This window comes from Monopterus albus, unplaced genomic scaffold (assembly GCF_001952655.1).
Source record: "Monopterus albus unplaced genomic scaffold, M_albus_1.0 scaffold39.1, whole genome shotgun sequence".
NCBI lineage: Eukaryota > Metazoa > Chordata > Actinopteri > Synbranchiformes > Synbranchidae > Monopterus > Monopterus albus.
This window is the reverse complement of record NW_018127919.1, coordinates 418,798-435,936: the sequence shown is the minus strand read 5'-3', so window position 1 is coordinate 435,936 and position 17,139 is coordinate 418,798. Positions and strand designations below refer to the sequence as shown.

The 17,139-nt window shown below is 40.8% G+C and overlaps 3 protein-coding genes across 12 annotated transcripts in view; 2 read left to right on the top strand and 1 right to left on the bottom strand.

The window, feature by feature from the left end:
• The window catches only part of map7d2a (MAP7 domain containing 2a), an 11,759-nt gene extending 9,127 nt beyond the window's left edge, over positions 1 to 2,632 (top strand). For all 6 annotated transcript variants that reach the window (XM_020598846.1, XM_020598845.1, XM_020598844.1 and 3 more), the window contains 2 exons: positions 88 to 748; positions 837 to 2,632. In XM_020598846.1, coding sequence (XP_020454502.1) covers positions 88 to 748; positions 837 to 1,092 — 917 coding nt within the window. In that variant the 3' untranslated portion in view covers positions 1,093 to 2,632. The remainder of the gene's footprint in view (positions 1 to 87; positions 749 to 836) is intronic.
• A 1,604-nt stretch (positions 2,633 to 4,236) lies between these two features.
• On the bottom strand, positions 4,237 to 6,671 carry LOC109959443 (uncharacterized). 3 transcript variants are annotated; one of them, XM_020598818.1, is made up of 6 exons: positions 6,429 to 6,671; positions 5,950 to 6,048; positions 5,549 to 5,688; positions 5,167 to 5,377; positions 4,779 to 4,903; positions 4,237 to 4,673 (listed from the first exon to the last, which is right to left on the bottom strand). In XM_020598818.1, the coding sequence occupies exons 1-6, from the start codon at positions 6,430 to 6,432 to the stop codon at positions 4,371 to 4,373; spliced, it is 882 nt and encodes a 293-aa protein (XP_020454474.1). In that variant the 5' UTR covers positions 6,433 to 6,671; the 3' UTR covers positions 4,237 to 4,370. The 3 variants fall into 3 exon arrangements, with proteins under 3 accessions (XP_020454474.1, XP_020454472.1, XP_020454473.1); XM_020598816.1 differs by having other exon boundaries at positions 5,950 to 6,671; XM_020598817.1 differs by having other exon boundaries at positions 5,167 to 5,374; positions 5,950 to 6,671.
• A 1,432-nt stretch (positions 6,672 to 8,103) lies between these two features.
• LOC109959442 (serine/arginine repetitive matrix protein 1) lies at positions 8,104 to 16,798 on the top strand. 3 transcript variants are annotated; one of them, XM_020598814.1, is made up of 10 exons: positions 8,104 to 8,335; positions 9,678 to 9,739; positions 9,906 to 10,613; positions 10,937 to 11,578; positions 14,445 to 14,560; positions 14,630 to 14,741; positions 15,363 to 15,435; positions 15,635 to 15,706; positions 15,811 to 15,960; positions 16,229 to 16,798. In XM_020598814.1, the coding sequence occupies exons 2-9, from the start codon at positions 9,699 to 9,701 to the stop codon at positions 15,952 to 15,954; spliced, it is 1,908 nt and encodes a 635-aa protein (XP_020454470.1). In that variant the 5' UTR covers positions 8,104 to 8,335; positions 9,678 to 9,698; the 3' UTR covers positions 15,955 to 15,960; positions 16,229 to 16,798. The 3 variants fall into 3 exon arrangements, with proteins under 3 accessions (XP_020454470.1, XP_020454469.1, XP_020454471.1); XM_020598813.1 differs by having other exon boundaries at positions 8,107 to 8,335; positions 15,360 to 15,435; positions 16,229 to 16,797; XM_020598815.1 differs by having other exon boundaries at positions 8,108 to 8,335; positions 9,906 to 10,583; positions 15,360 to 15,435; positions 16,229 to 16,797.
• Positions 16,799 to 17,139: the final 341 nt, after the last annotated feature.

The following is a 17,139-nucleotide window of genomic DNA, read 5'->3' as shown; positions in this document are numbered from 1 at the left end:
GACAAATTTCATTTAAAATCAAAATCATGTTAACTGAACAGTCCAAATAAAGTAAAGCCCACTCTGATATTTTTTTATTTTCTGCAGGGGATGTAAAGACTATTCAAACTAAAGCTCAGGTGAATCAAGCGTCCAAAAAGCTTGAGTTTCAGGTTAAAGAGCAGGTCCAGATCAACACAAAGGGATGTGTCTTAGTAAAGAAGGAAGCAGCCGCAGCACAAACGGACAATCAGAAGAGTATGCAAATTAAAAACTACACTCATCAAGTGGCATCAGTACACAATGTTCCTGACAAGAGATCAGACACCAAGCAAACCAGTGAAGAGCATGGCAAGCAACTTAACAAAGAAGCCAAAGCCTGTGTTCTTAAACAACAGGGAAGAGAGGGGGAGGTGAATGTAAACAAGCAGCACAAAGCAACTGTTAGAGCCACAGACCAAATAAATAAAGAGCCAACAAAATCTACAGCAGATGCCAAAGTCAACCAAAGGGAGGGTGGTTTGATGAATGGAGCAGCGAAGGCTGACAGAAGTGCCTTGAGAAGTAGCCGTCTAACTGCTGAGGTAAGCAAACAGCAAAGCCTGCATATGTCACCAGCTGAGGGACAGGCTAAAGGTGGGTCTCAGGTGGAGGTCATTCAGCCCTCAGTGACACCCCTGTCGGTGGGATGCCTGTCACTCCCAGTCATCAAACTGGAGCCACTAGATGTGAAGGGAACTTGTGATGAGGTGCAGTCCATGGAGGTCAGGTGAGTCTTCAAGTAGCCCTATGTTATTAGATTGGGGGAAAGTTGCAACTCTAAGTAATTGATTATTATCATTATTACACGTTTTCAGCCCAGCTTCAAAGGAGGATCTAATTTCAATCCCAGAGTTCTCACCAGTCAACGAAATCCAGCACAGCGGCACGAGTAACACCCATGCTCTTGAAGACCTGATGGATCTGACAGGCAGCGCCACCTGCCTCAAACTGTCCTCTGAGAGCAACATAGGTGACTGCAACAAAAATCTCATTGAGGGTATTGTTAGTCCCATGTCAGACTCAAAGCTCACTGGGCTGTCGCCTCTGTCCTCAAATAAACTTAGCTTCTAGTAATCTACTAAACTGTCTCTCTCTCGCCCCCTCTCGCTTGCCTACTTACAAACGTCAACTCACAGGATGTCACAGTTTGAATGTGTGTCCCTGTGTCTATTTACGGGAATAGAGCCATAGAGACTGATTTGAAAAGAACAATGTAAACTGTGACTTTCAATATAAGCATCATGTTCATATGGTCTAATCACAAAGATTTTGTTTAATCTATAGTTCTAGTGTGTGTGCAAGATGAGCACGTGTGAAGGAGAGTCAGGTGTCAGACATGTGAAATGATAACAAAAAAGGCAAACATCAGGGGTTTGAATATTATAAACCTTTAGAAAACACACTATTGCTGATGTACAGTAGCTTGGTAGGAATCTGTCACTTTCCCTGCACAGATTCCTCACTGAGTCCCAGTTCAGTCCCATTATTGGACCGTTGATGACTGTGTTTGTACTTCTACCTTTCCACATGTTCTATTCAGCCTTTAAATCAAATTCAGTGTTTTGCTGGGAAAGGCAAGATCATTTCATTTTCATGACAGCCTAATTTTTAATACTTCCACACTGTTCTTTCTAGGTTATATATTTCTTGCATGTACTGATAATTGATTTAGGTGGAATTTAATAGATTGATCTGGGAAACTAAAGTCCAGCAGGAGTCTCACTGCACTCCTTCACTATTCCTTACCCACTGAGATCTGAACATAGGATTGTTAATTAACATTGTCTTCTCTTCTCAGTGAGATGGCTGTTCTTTTTTTTTTATCTTTAACTGGGACTTTCTAACTGCATGTGTGTGAGAACGATAAGCCCAAAGCTTGAATATTACTACACATAAAAATAAAAGAAATCATGGCATTAACTCAAACAATGATATATTTTCACATATTTGTGGGAAACTAGAGGAAGTTGAAATGATGCTGCTTGCTGTTAAACCTTTTCTCTTTCCACCATGTTGTACTCTACGGTCCTGTCTAGTGGACTCCTTTATTCATTTCTTGAGATATTCATAGTCACTAACAATTGCATTTATTTCAATTTCAGTAGAGATGCCTTATGAGGGTCTGATGTGTTATGTTATTCAGGCTGTGTATGCTTATCCTTTTTGTTTGGCCACTAGGATTGGTGTGTGTGACCTGTAATACTTGAGCCTCAGTTTGAAATATAATCTCTGCCATGTTGCAAACAGTTATGTCAACACCTCCTACACATCGGCATGTTACTTATAAAGTGACATTTAGATTTGTGTTCCTGAGATAATGCATAGCCTAGTAAGCTTTTTTGAACTGCTATAAGTGAAGTAATCATTTAGTAACATACAGTATTTGAAAGTTAGGATTTGCTGGCTAGGCTAGAATTCACTAAAAGTACTTTTTATTCAAAGATGATTAATTTTAAGGAAAAGGAAATGTGTGTAAGGAAATTATATAAACAAAAAGTATTCAGATCTGCATATACTCATATTTCACTCTATCACAGTCAGCTTACTGTAACTCTTTAGGTTATGTAATTCTGTAGCCATTGTACATGGAATCAGAAACAATAAAATGTGAAACAAGAATTTTGCATTTGTTTGTGTAATGTATTTGTTTTATTAAGCAGATAACCTGGGTAAAGGTTTATCACATTTGTATTAGAAACATGAAGAAAGAACTTCAGAAATAGGCAGAGTACAGAGCATATTAAGTAACATGAAGTAACTCAGCACTTACAACTATTCAGCTAGACTCCAGCAAAAACCACCAACCACCAGTATGTGTAAGGAAGAGTGGCAACAGGAAAAACTAGACTAAAGGAATGCACTTGCATTAACTGCAGCAATAAGCAGAGGTACAAAGAGGAAAGAACAAATATTAGCAGAATAAGGATTGGTCATAGTAACCAATCCTTACCCTAACGGAAAGAAAATATATTTCCAAATATATTATGTGTGAATATATGTTGGGTTATTTTGTGTGTCTAAAATATATATAGCAAAATATATTGCATTAATCTATTACAATATATTGAATAATACTGTTATTTTGTATGTCTAAAATATATATTGGAAAATATGCTGCATTAATATATGACAATATATTGAATAATACAATAAGGAATTGTGGCTTTTCATATATTGAAAAATATATTTATATATCGTGATATATGTTATTATGTATTCCATAATACACTTCATAATATATGGAGATATATATATATATATTGCATGTGTGGTGTGTGTGTTTGCATGTATACACATATTGTGTGCAAAAATATACTATAATATGTAACAAAAGTACACACTCATGTGTAAGCAATCAAGAATGGTGTATTGATATAAACCTATTTTCCATCCAAGTAACTAAAATACAGCACTTCAAAGCCACCATGTCAAACTAAAAATGTATTTGCCCTTCAGCCACTGGTTCAACTGGAGAGAACAAGTAAACTTTAAACAAGCCAATCAATTAAACAAGGTCCAGAACAAGGGGAAACATGATATAAAGGGTCCAAATATCCAGTCCATTATCTTATTTAACAGTCCATCTTGTTTTTTTTGCTTTACTTGGTACCTTAACTCACAGATTCTTGCGTTGATTGTTTTTCTTACATCTGATATCTTGGTCCCTGGATGATGGTTTACAACAGCACCTGTGGAACAGAACAATAACACATAATGTGTAATAAAAGACAGGAGGAATTACAGCAATATCCATAATACCTACATTAAATCATGAGCGGGCTTAGCAATAGGGAATTACAAATAGTGGAAGAACAGTGGCCTTAGGGTGTCCTCCAGACACCCTCTAATAGGGCAGGTCATAAGGTCAGCAAATTTGGGGTAAGTAGTGTGTGGTTAAGTTATTTTCACAAAGAGGTTCTGCATTTAGCTGGGGTTACACCAATGCGAATATATATACACCACTGGCTATGGTAGTCATAGAGTACCCTAATGAGCTAGTATTTTATTTTAAGGTATTAGCCTAATCCATAATGATGTCTGTCCTAAGAGCCCTTTCTATACAGTAAAGCTGAAACTGGGTGACTCAAACTACTTCTGCTAACTCTTGTGCTCAGAAGGCAATTTGTCTATTAACAATGAGTATAGCTATAAAAAATAAGGACATGTAAAAAGGGAAAGCCTTTCAAATCTCTGAAAATATTGCATATCATGAGCTAGTATTTTATTTTAAGGTATTAACCTAATCCATAATGATGTCTGTCCTAAGAGCCCTTTCTATACAGTAAAGCTGAAACTGGGTGACTCAAACTACTTCTGCTAACTCTTGTGCTCAGAAGGCAATTTGTCTATTAACAATGAGTATAGCTATAAAAAATAAGGACATGTAAAAAGGGAAAGCCTTTCAAATCTCTGAAAATATTGCATATCTTACAAAGTAAAGCTTGAAGTTTGTTCCCATCAAGAGCCTGCCGTCGCTCTGCTGTAGGATCAATCTTGTTGATCCCTCCAGTCAGGTTGGACTTCAGGAGAACATCAACACTAAAAAGGCCCATCAGCAGCACTCGTGCCATCGCATTGGCTGTTTTTTGTGCTTTTGCAGTCTCCCAACAATGAGCTGAGACAGTGATGTCTCCATCATTTCCTAGTTTCACCTTATTAAATGCAAAATAAACAAAAAGCAAAGGAAATCACCATAAGCAACACAATGCTACACTGTATGTTTTTATTTTTTACTGAAAATATAGACAAATACTTACTTCTGAAGGCTTGCAAGGTGTCACAGCTTCTTCCCCCACACTTTCAACTTCACCGACGCTGAAATCTTTGGCGGGATTATTCTTGGTGATAACCTCTCTCATGTCCGCTAACAAAGATGGGATCTCTGGAAAATAATTTTAATAAAATAAAATGTAATTAATAAACTAATGTGCTACGAAATTATACAGGTGGCAAACATTATGGCCATATACCGAGTAATAGGAAGACGTGCCTTAGCTTTGTGCACTATTTCTTAATCTCATAAACCAGATGAAATATCTCAGGTTTTCACATTGTAAGAGACAGTCCTGAACCATTCACACATTTATGGATTTCATCTAAAATGAAGACATAGTTATTACTATTGAATCTAAAACAGTTACCTACCTTTAACCAACATTTTACGCAGTCTGGAATTTTCCTTCTTTAAAGCCTTGACCTGGTTCTGGAGGTCTCTGATTTCAGCATGATTTCCATTGCTTGAAGATTCTCCTGGACTCTGGTTGTTGTTGGTTGTTGGTTGGTTGGCTGCTTGTTGGTTGTTTTCAGAAATAACTTCTTCCTCAGCCTGTTTCTGAGCTGTGAGTTTTGCTTTCTTCTATAGGGTCAAGACAATCACTTTTGATTATACATTACTCTTTTGTTGTCATTGTGACATGTAAGAGACTGTGTTTGTTGGGCTTCATAAACTCAAATGTTCAGGCAGAATTGCTGCATTGAAGCGCATACAGGTAATGTTATGCCTGATGAGTGCACAGTGTTCACTTACCGGCCGCTTTTTGTCTTCAGTGGGAGTTGGACTGTCATCTTGGTCAAACAGGCGTTTGGGTTTTCTGGCTCTTTTGTGGTCTTTGGGCGTGTCCACCTTTAAAAGTTCCCGCTCAGCGGATTTCAATGTAGACTCCTTTTCTACATGAATAGATTAGTTTTAATGACAAAAATCAACACCGTGGACTAACAGAATGATCTGGAAATTAACAATGTGTCCCAGTACTGATTTATTTTAAAAGAAAAGGCTCTGTAAATCGAGGTAATGTTACAGCTTTTGATCATTATTGCAAAGTCCTTCAAGAATCCCCCCTGGCGATACCCCTGACTATACACTGCTAGTTGAAAAGCACAAGCAATGTTACTTTATTAGCATGCTGAAGTAAAAGTTTCATTACTTGCCTGCTAACTGCAGCACCACTGCCTGCTCGACTTGCCACCCGTTGGCGGGCTTCTTGGTGATAGCCACACGACATTCCACAAGATATGGTCTGGAGGTATCTGTTGGGTTAAAGGCCATTATCCAGTTTGTTGGTACAATGCTAACCGCATCTCTATCTGGTCCCTGAGTCCAAGACACGAGAGCATAACGATAGTTCGACAAAATCTGCTAATATTTGAACACTGGTATGTTACATCTTTTTTTTGTTTGTTTGTTGTTTTTTTTGTTTGTTTGTTTGTTTTTTTGGCATGTTACACATGTCATGAGTGATGTCAGAAAGCAGAAACTGTGCAACATGCTATCCTCTTGTGCAGGAAATATGCAGTGGACAGGACAAAAATGGTTTCCCAGTTACATAAATCAGGATGATCAGAAATCAGTATGTGTAAAGGTGTAAATGAATACAGTGGGGACGGCCGAACATTTTATCTGAGCGCACCCATGGCTAACGTTGCAGCTGTCTCTGGTCTCCGTTAGTGATGTGTCGTTCGCGAACGAGCGGGCTCTAAGAGCCGATGCTTTGTAGGGAACGAGAAGAGCCAACTCCCGCCGGGGAGAGCCGAATCTTCAGCCGCTATTGGTCAGCTCTGCTGACAATCCATGCACAGAAGAGCGAGACTATTTTTATGGGCGCACCATTCGACCAATCGCGTGCGAGGACAGACTAGACTCATACCATTATGTGAAAGATTCTCAAGTTTCATTCAATATATTCAAGTTTCAATCAATATTTTCATTCCATTTATTTCCTGAACGGCTTGCCATAATATATATGTATATATGTATGAATATTCACTTGTGATTAATATATGCTGGAAATGTGAATATGTTTAAGTATGTAGGTAAATTCATAATGTTAGACTTGGCATTATAAAAATATAGTGTTAAATACTGGAAGTTGAATGTATTGAGATACTAAGAGTAATTGTTTGATCCTGTTATCACAGGTCAGGTTTTTTTTTTTTGGGACATTCTATTCCATTCGTGAAATGATCATAAATCATTCTTGGAGTTCGATGGCAAGCCTCCCAGTGGATTCTGGAACGGGAAGATCTGGATAATTTTGGTCAGCATACAAGTGTTACTACACTCCCAGTGTGGTGGACAATAGTGATGTGTCGTTCGCGAACGAGCCGGCTCTAAGAGCCGATGCTTTGTAGGGAACGAGAAGAGCCAACTCCCGCCGGGGAGAGCCAAATCTTCAGCCGCTATTGGTCAGCTCTGCTGACAATCCATGCACAGAAGAGCGAGACTATTTTTATGGGCGCACCATTCGACCAATCACGTGCGAGGACAGACTAGACTCATACCATTATGTGAAAGACGTAAGGGGGCGGGGCCAGACGCTCAGACAGCGAGTGTAGTGGTAGTACAGGACAGGTACACACAGACGGGGAGCCAGGTTAAAAGCAAGCGCGTCGGGAAAAACGGAGGAAATGTCCGAAAACCGAAAAAGAAGCAGCATCTGGATGCATTTCAGTGATAATGGAGACTGCAAAGCTGAGTGCCGAGTTTGTAAAATGAAAATATCTGTCAGAGCAGGGTCAACAACAAACTTGCACAGACATCTAAGAACCGCCCATCCAGCCATGAGGCTGGAGGAGAGAGGGCAAGCGAGCCTTAAACCCCATGTATGTTCTACCTAGTAGAAAAACCTTGTCCCAAACAATTATTCCACGACTATATAACACAGAGCGTGCATTTTGGGAAGACAGGGTCAAAAAAGCTTCAGCAGTATGCCTGACAACTGACTGCTGGACATCCAGAACAACATGCTCATACATGTCTGTCACTTGTCACTTTATTGAAAACTTTAAGGTGACATCCTGCCTTCTTGACTGTTTTGAGTTTTCGGAGAGACACAGCAGAAAACCTGGCAGAGGAGCTAGTAAGAGTGGCTAAAGAGTGGCAAGTAGATGACAAAGTGGTGTGCTGTGTTACTGATAATGATTAAAATGTTAAACAGTAGTGTCTATTTTTTTGAAATAGAAAACTGGATAAAAATAAGGCTTTTATGAAAACACCGAATAAACAAATGCTTAGAAACACACAAACCATTTATAATTGCTAAATTAGGCTGAAATATAGGGCGCAGAGTGATAATAAATTAAGAGCCGCTTGGGAGCCACAGGAGCCGGCTCTTTTAAGAGAGCCGAGCCAAAAGAGCCGAATCTGTGAAAAGAGCCGGACTTCCCATCACTAGTCTCCGTTGCCGTGTAGTTCACATTCCGACTCGTTAGGCAGCGCTTCACATTGGCTGTCCCTGTGTTGAATAGGCGAAGGCGGAGCGACGAGAAAGAGCAGCAGTATCGTACGTTCATGTAGTTAATCCGCGGTTGGTCTTTGGTAAGTAAATCGTCAGCAAAATTGTTTAATTGCACTTATCAATAGTACACGTTGTGATTTATTTCGCCTAACTTGTCGCCAAGATGGTCAAATGACTCATGATATGAATGCTATTTTCTGAACGCACCAGGCGACGTTGCAAGCTAGCGAAATGCCCAGGCTAGCTATGCTAACTGGCCTTAGCTAACTCAGCTAAAATGGCTACAAGATAAGGTTGTTAGCGTTATGTGCATTTCAGCTTTTCTGTTACAAAATATTAAGCCAAGCCGAGGTATTAAGGGACTATGTAAACGTTATTGAAATGCCCACTATTCCATTATACGGTGTGGTTTCCCCTCAAAAGGGAGATAATGACCGACATGTTATTCACCAGTTAACTGCTAGTTGCTAATACCAAAAATGGAAGCACGAAACGTTGTGAACCAGGATTTAAAGCTCGTGGCTGAAACTGAAACATACGCCTCTCTAGGAATACACCCAACCCACATGTTGTTCCCTTGTAAACAGTTAATTTTTAATTCTGTTATTTGGGTTAATAAAATATGCTACATAAAACGATCGGATTAATAGAATAGTGTTTAAACTCGGCTCATTGTTCGGCCGATCTGAATTAAATGCGAGTAGTTTGGACACTAATCTGTCGTCCCTTGGCCCAGAAAAACATTTTCCAAACAGATCAAAAAGTATCGTAAGTATGTGGAAATGCATTTTGTTAGTTATTTCTTGGATTTCAGACCAAATCAACTGTTCAGACATTGTAAATGAAGCCTAATATATTCGAGGGAATATAACCAAGAAGTCTTAACGAGTACAGTCCAGGTTTTAAGGTAACGTGGCAGTTTGATGTAAAAAGTGCACACTCCTGAGGACAGAAACAGTCCCCGTTTGGGCGTTTGTTGATAAAACAGAAAGTGGAAATTAACTTTTTTCTTTAAAAGAAGCCATAAAGACTTTCTCAAACAACCACCAAAATTTGCGTTGCTTTCACTGCACTGAAGAGGGGTGTCCCTTTTGGATGGAGTGCATTGTAGTCAGTAGTTTCTGTCTGTGATCAGATCAAGACTGACTGAACTTTTATCTCTGCTGCAGGCAGTTTGACCTTAGCAATATTAAATGTAAACTGTTAAAGACTGGACAAGACTTGCATTGTACTCATTTTGATGGCATTATTAAAGTACAAAAAGCACAAGAAGAAAGCACACAACTAACACTTGGACAACTGACTCAGCTTCAGGCTATAAGGAACTTGTTTCTTGTCGGAGCAAGTCAAATTTTGTGGTTAGTATTGGCAATCTATCATTGTATCTGCTAAATGCTGTCAAACTTTTTTTTTTATTAATAGAGTATTTATAGACTTCCAAAGATGGTCCGACCACAATTTGGACCACAACGCACAAAGCCCAGGTAACATCTCTTGATTTTGTTTGTTTTCACTCAGGTGTTATGTTCATGATTAAATCTTTTTTTTTTTTTGTGAATTAAGATAAATGTCCTTTGCTTGTGAGGGTATTTTTAAAGTGGCAATATTTGTTGCAACCCATCTGTCTCTGTTTTTCTTGTGTCCTATTAGAATTTATGGAGATGGTCATGGCATTGGGCCAAGTGAAGGGAATTACAACCCCAGCTCCAAAAGTCGTAGAGATGCCCAGGGATACTCAGGAAATTGGAGAGATTCCAGAGGTAGAGGACGACCCCTAGTTCTCAAAAGAGTCCCCCTGATGGGAGAACAAAGGGAGCCACGTTTCAAACACTGGAGGTCCCCGAACCAGGATTCCTTTCATTCATACCCTCCACCTAAAGTGGAACCACATCATAGTCGGAGGCCTTCTCAATCTCGGTCAAACTGCCCCCCCCATGTCCAGCATCAGTCATCCTCTCGCAGTCCAGCACAGGGATCCTCAAGCCAAAGGGGCCCACCTTTTCATGGCCACCCCTCAGGTCACAGGTCACCCTCTCCAAGACATTTTCGTAACCACCCAGCGGACGGGAGGCCAGGTTCGGCACCACCATACCGAGGGTCTTTCCGTGGCCCCAGAAGGCAGTCAGGTTTTCCCCATCAGGAGCAGCGGAGTCGAGATACTCGTGGGAATTACTGTCCCAGAGAAAGACCCTATGAGCACTCAGGTCATGGCACGAAGCGCTGGAACGAGGCTGGAGTGTTCGCTCATTCACACAATGGGGAACATGGGCCCTCTGGGTCACACAGGAGCCCCAGAGTGATGCATGGGAGAAGCTCAGGCCCAGAGAGGTACAGGAGCGAAGCATCAGTCCCAGCTGGGTAAAATTATTAAAGAGTAGGCCTGAAGCTGGCCCAGTCCTCCCATTCACAGGGAGTGTAGTGATTACATCTACTTTGCCCCAGCTCATAGATGTTAGGGGGTGGTTAATGGGGATCTGAGGTAAATGTGGTTTCACCTGCCATTAAGAGGAGTGTTACATCTGTAATTGCTCTTTGAAAAATTACTTCTCCTACCTGTTTCATTTTGTCATGGCATTATGAAGGGGCTGCATTAAGATAAAAGTTAAAAGTTCCGCCTCCCAATTAACTTGGCAATGGATCTGTCATTGTAACGATTTGTCTATTGTTTGATGGATATGCAGGTGGCCATCTGAGCAAGACTCCAGGCGTCAGCGTGGGCCCATGGAGAATCAGGGCAGCAGATCCCACAGTAGAGAGAGGGCACAAGATGTCCCTCACCTTCCCCCTTTCAGATCTCCCCCATGGAAAGGAGGTCCATCATTGTCGTCGTCATCCTACCACAGGAGCCCTCAGGATAAACAAGTGGTAGAACCCCGCAAGCGGAGGATATCGGACACCAGCACAGCCTCCTCAGCCTCACCAATGGAGCATGGCAATCCAAAACACCCCAGAAGAGAGAGACCTCAGCTGCTCGGTATTCCCAGGCCCTTTGGTGGTAAACCGTTGTCTTTTAGGGATAAAGGTTACCTAGTTAAAAACCGACAAATCAGAGCAGAGTCTCTCATGAGACTCAGAATACCTCCATTTGTGAGACCCAGGCTTCGCCCGGGTGACTCTGCCCCACGGGGATATGTGAGCTCTGTTCTTGCTATGAGGAAGAAACGTTTTGATTCAAATGCAGTTCCTGTGAACAAGCTGGAACCCAGGAGGGCAAAACTACAACACTCACCCTCCAGAGAAGAAGGCAATCCCAACAAGTCTTCAAGAGAGACTGATACTAGCAAAGAGCAGGTGGAGGCTCGCCGGCCCTTAAACACACACAGGTATGGTATTTTCCTTCTTGCACTGTTCGCAGGGGCTTGATGATGATTAGGAAGTCAAGACAGAATGTCTCTGTGTGAAGGATTGCCAGCAGTGGACAATGGAGATGTCGTGATGAGCTAAATGTGCAGCACTGGTTCAGTTGATGAAAAGCCACTAAAGTTTTCAAATGCCTCCCAGTCTGCCTGCCACATGCCTTTCAAAATGATCTTCCTGTCAAGTGGGCTGAAGAGAAAATGCTATGTTTGTGCTCCTGTTATGCAGTATATCAATAACACCACCATGGTTTAAAACCTGACAGAATGATGAGGAGTGTGGAAAAATAAGTTGATCTATTGAAGGATTCCCCAGTTTGTCAGCAATGAATGTGTAAAGCTTGAAAGATGTGCTGTTCAGCATGTTGTGAAAATTGCATCAGCCTCCAGAGAAGAAAAGAGAAAACTGAAGCTGAAGTTACAACACGTAGTGCAAGGCAGTATACCTGTGTATGCAAGAGGAGGACACAGAGCGGACTGCGCTTAACATGACCTGACCTGAAATTGACATGCCACCTCACCTTAAATTATTGGCAATACATCAGTTACACATGGACCTTCTGTTAAATCCATCCAGTGGATGTCCAGTGTTCAGCGACTGACAACAGAGTTACAAGCCATGTGGCATATTTGATCAAGAAATGTCCAACAACTAAGTTAGTGTGAGCCATAACACGTTTTACTTTGAACATAATCGCTGTATCAAGATGGACGACAGTGATTATTGCTGACAACAAGAGATGGCAAAAGCCATATAACAACGAAGAGGAAGTTCTTTTGCTGACGGCCATTACCAGCCACCATCAGACTTAGATGACAAAGTGCACCTGCATTCATTTTCACTGATAGATTAACTCATGCACAACTTGTGTGCAAAGTTAGATATTTCTGGCATTTCAGAAATATTTAGTTGTTTACGCATGTCAAATTACTAATAGTCTCTGTATCAAGTTCAAAAGTGGTTATACTAGACTCAAAACAACATCACAACCGGTGCCCAAGACAAAGAAGTCAGAAAACTTTTTTTTGACTAATCACACATGTCAGTCACTAAATGAAAGAAATCTTTATCCCTGTGCATTCATCTGATGCATACATAGGTGTATGTATGTGTTATAGATCTGGAGTTATTCCCCTGGGAATTGTGTTACACACAAGTGCAATTTGGAAGTGGAAATTATATTTTTGCGGTGCTCAGTGAATACCTTTATGTCGGAAGGCTTGGCTCATTGGTCAAATAGAAGATTCTGCAACGCCTTAAGTGAGAGACCTTGTCGACAGTGCTGCATCATTTTCCATTTAAAATGATCAGAATGAGGAGGAGCCAAGCTACTACTTTGGCATCTAATTAGTGGAATTTTCGGCTTCTCTGCAGACACGAGAACATTAAGAAGCATTCATACATGCCCTGAGTGTATTAATATGTGAAAACTGGAGACTCGTGTTTCGAAGAAATACACCAGGGATAATCACATCACCTTCTACAGGAGTCAAACCTGCAACCATAGATCTACTATATCACCGCGTCTGTCTTAATATCATTGATGCCTGCGGTGAAATGCAGTGTCATTTTAAATACCTGGAGGAAGAAGGGGGCTGAGAACACTGAAGAATTAGACCCTAAAAAGAACAAGACAAGTGGTGGAAAAAAGATGGAGAAAGATTATAAGTGGACAAAATTCCAACTTGATACTGCATGTGTGCAGAAACGATGTCAGCCTGGTCTTTGCAGTCTTACCATACCCCCTGTTACTTTGTCATTGCGAATGCATGTGGGCTGGATGCACAAGTCAACATGTGCTGTGGTCAGTTCCTGTGTCTAATCTGACATGTGGCCTGAGTGTATTAATCAGAGATGCACATCATCAGTCTGAGGGGAAGTCATAATTTTCAGTAACCGCATTACAAGGCTAATGCAGCCAAAGGCCATGGCACCAGAAGTCTCTAACCCAAACCTGCATGTCAACCCTGGAGACTGTACTTAGTGTGATGGACAAAAGTTGCTCTAAAGCAACTCTTGGTGCTTTAACCTACTGTAATGTGAAACTACTACATGATGAGGAAGAGCACTGTACTAGATGATCATCTTTATTACGTTCCAAAGTTATGTCCATCGCCTCCAATTTTAAGAAGAGTAGAAGATCTGAGGTAATGGGATGTTCATTACGGGCACGGCAAAGCCTTTAATAGGTTCCCTTGAAGCCTGGACTTGTTTGTGGACAAAGAAACATCAGATCATTTCTTAAAACCTCTGTAAGGTTATGGAGACAGAAGCTGACATAAATACCAGCCCGGATGCCATCAGATCTACAGATGTCTCCAAGATTCAGATCTCCATCTGCTCTCAACATCTGGTGTGAACCTTGGGATGATGAAACGACTGAAGGAATCACTAGTAATGGCCTGATGATAAATCCCTCTGAAGTTCAGTCTGACAGGAGTTGGTGATGTGATCTAGACCGATATCTTAAAGTCCTCTTCAAGATTTGCCCATGCTAACAGTCACTGAATAAAAGAAGAGAGCTCAGATTGATTCAGGGTACAAAAATAGGAGTAAAGAAGCATGGACATTCCATGGTTTTTGTAAGTACCCTTGTATGATGCGTGGCTTTATGATCATTTGTCTGCCTGCAAAACAGTGCTTCATTACTGGTTTAAATTGCATTTTTTTCTAAAAGCTGACAGGTTAATTCTGTCCTTTTACTCTGTTTTTTTTTTTTTAACGCTGTGATAAATTGGATGATGTGATCGTTAATGTTTCCAGGCCATATTTATGCTGACAGGAATGCTGATGGTGGAATCCTTAGCACACTTTCCCCACATCTCTCCACAGATCTTCTCCCATAGAGAAACGGGACCTTGTTGTTTTGTCCCACTGGCCACCCGGGCCGAGCTCTTCCACCAAGGATAGCTCATCTCCAAAGGAGCGCAGCCCAAAGTCAAAGTCTGGTAGGTGCATTTTAGATTTGAGTGTTATGTTTTCAGCTACAAGGTTTATCATCTCCTTCTCTTTTCTAGAACGCAGTTCAGGTGCAGGCACTACCCAGACCGGCCGACTGTCAAAGACAAATGACTCCAGCTCATCACCTGAGGACAGAAGACGGGGACGTTCGGATAATAAGCTGTTTAGGTACGTTTCTTAAAATATTCAAGTGTTTAAAACAGGGTTCTAATTTACCCGGAAGTCTGTTTCTCAAAGGTCAGCCCTCGTATTCTCAGCCGGCACAACACAGCAAGGCCTCTGCCAACCTGTGTGTGGGAAGCCATTTTGTCTGTAGCTTGTTCCACATACATCAGAAATTAGGTGCAAATTTTTTAGTTGTGTAAGAGAGGTGGTGACAGGAAAAAAAAGAAAGTGATAGTAAAATATTTGAATTATTTAAATGCATGTTTAGAGCCTCAGAATGTAACATAAGATACTTAGGAAGTTATTTGGAAATAAACTGGAATTTACAGACCTGTAAAATAAATTGTGACCACAATCTCTGATTGGTTAGAGAGGCCAATCCTGCTCAAAACCTTTTAGAAGCTAATATCTCTGCACCGCTGCCAGTGCTGTTCAGTGAGTCTGGGTCACAGGAGGCTTCAACAGCACCTCTCCACATTAGGACAAGTTTTGGAGCAGATTTCTACAACAAAAATACAAAAATTTAACCCACTGTAGCTGTAACTCATCTTTACAGCCTTTTATACAAACAAGGGTTGAATGCAAGTTTTGTGCATCTCTGATGTTCCCCCATTTTTTTAGCAGGCCATTTAATATGATACCAGACAGCCAGAGATCTGAGAGGCCCTTCAGGAAACCAGCACCAGGACCCATGCAGGTGAGTAAAACATGTTGTATCAGACTGGGCAGAGAGGGTGCCTCAGTGTGTTATAAGCCACTGAGGCATTACAGCAGTGTGCAGTGGCCACTCAAAAGCTTTGTAAAATTGGATGTCAAAATTTTAGATGCATGAGAAATAAAAAAATTGGATGATTGAATGCTTCATGTACTCAGCCTCAATTTTTGTGTTTTCACAGAGGCCAAGGTTCACAGGTGGTCCAAGGAGGCCGGGCCCTGAGCTGTCTGGGAATGTCAGACGCCCGCTCATGGTAGGCATACTGTTCCTTAGAGATCATGTGCTTCCTTTGGGAAATGTTGGAGAGTTATTGACTGTTTTCTTAACCAGAATTGTAATTTCTTGTGTCTTTATTAGGAAAGCTTGGTGCCACATCCCATCCCAAATCAAAGGCCAGTGTTCAGAAAAAGTCAAAGTATCATGTCCAAATACCGCAACATAAGAGTGATGCGCCAGCGTGCACCGACCAGCCGAGGCCCCACCCAACAACGCTGGTGGTAGCCTCCAGTAAGTTATCATGGGGTTTGGCTATGAAAGGGCAGTAAAATTTACCATGTACCATGATTAGTGTCTTCTTCAAAATGTATAGTATTGTTATCTTCAGGCTGTGAGTAAGGCCTGTTTGGTACCTAATGTGAGCCAGCTGTGTAGCTGCAGTTGTCATTTAATCACTAAATAATTCTGGATATACCCTGAAACACTATTTGTAATTTAGTAACCAAGGTGTTAAAGAAATGTTGTATTCAAGTTTTTTTTTTTTTCTTTTTTGTCTCAGCCTAGATTCCCCTTTTCTGCAGATGTGACACTGGAAAGCATTTTTGCTGGGTGGACTGAGCAAACTTCTCTCTCGCTACAGTCCCAAACTGCCTGTATATTGTGTTGTTGCTTGTATTTTCTCTCTGATACAAGTGTTTCAGTTGCATCTGTTGCATTATTTTTTAGAATATTTGTAACACATGCCATTATGTTATACTGTCTGCATTTTCCAGTGTATAGTGATTTGGGAATTGCTGCTTTTGGTCCTGGTTGTCTTAATTTTACTTAAACAGTTTAAGGCTTTTTTGTTGTTGTTTACCTGCAGCTGTTGAGTTCAGGTTTTAGTCTGAGAAACATCTAGTTCTGTTTGTAAAGTCCTATCATATGACTAATTATTGGTAGCTTGATTTGAAACTGTTGACTGACAGAGCTACTACTTGTAAAACTGGTACAGACACTTCAGTTTGTTGTTTAGTAATTGGATAGAACAAGCTGTATTAGAGAGTTGTCTTTGTTTTGATTGTAGACCTACAAGACAATCTCTTTGCCAGTAATGGATATGTTTTCCAAATTTTGATTAAATGCTAAAATCTGAAATACTGTGTGTGTGTATATTTTATTTCTGTCTTCACACAGTTTGATTCTGTCTTGACTTGCTTTACCATTCAACATAATTAGTGACTGAAGACCGAGAAAGTTGCACTCCAGCAAATCCAAGTTGCACATTCAGTAAGTTGGAGGACCACTGACAGGTTTTTGAAAAAGTTAAACTGAAGCAATAGAAGTTGAGATATCCTGACCTTTACTTACAAGTATATCCAAAACACAGGATCCTTCATTTCCCATAATGCATTTCAGTAGAATATTTAGTTAGACCCCCTACCTCCTACCATTTATTTCAAAGCTTGCCTCTTCAAGGCTTTGTTTTGA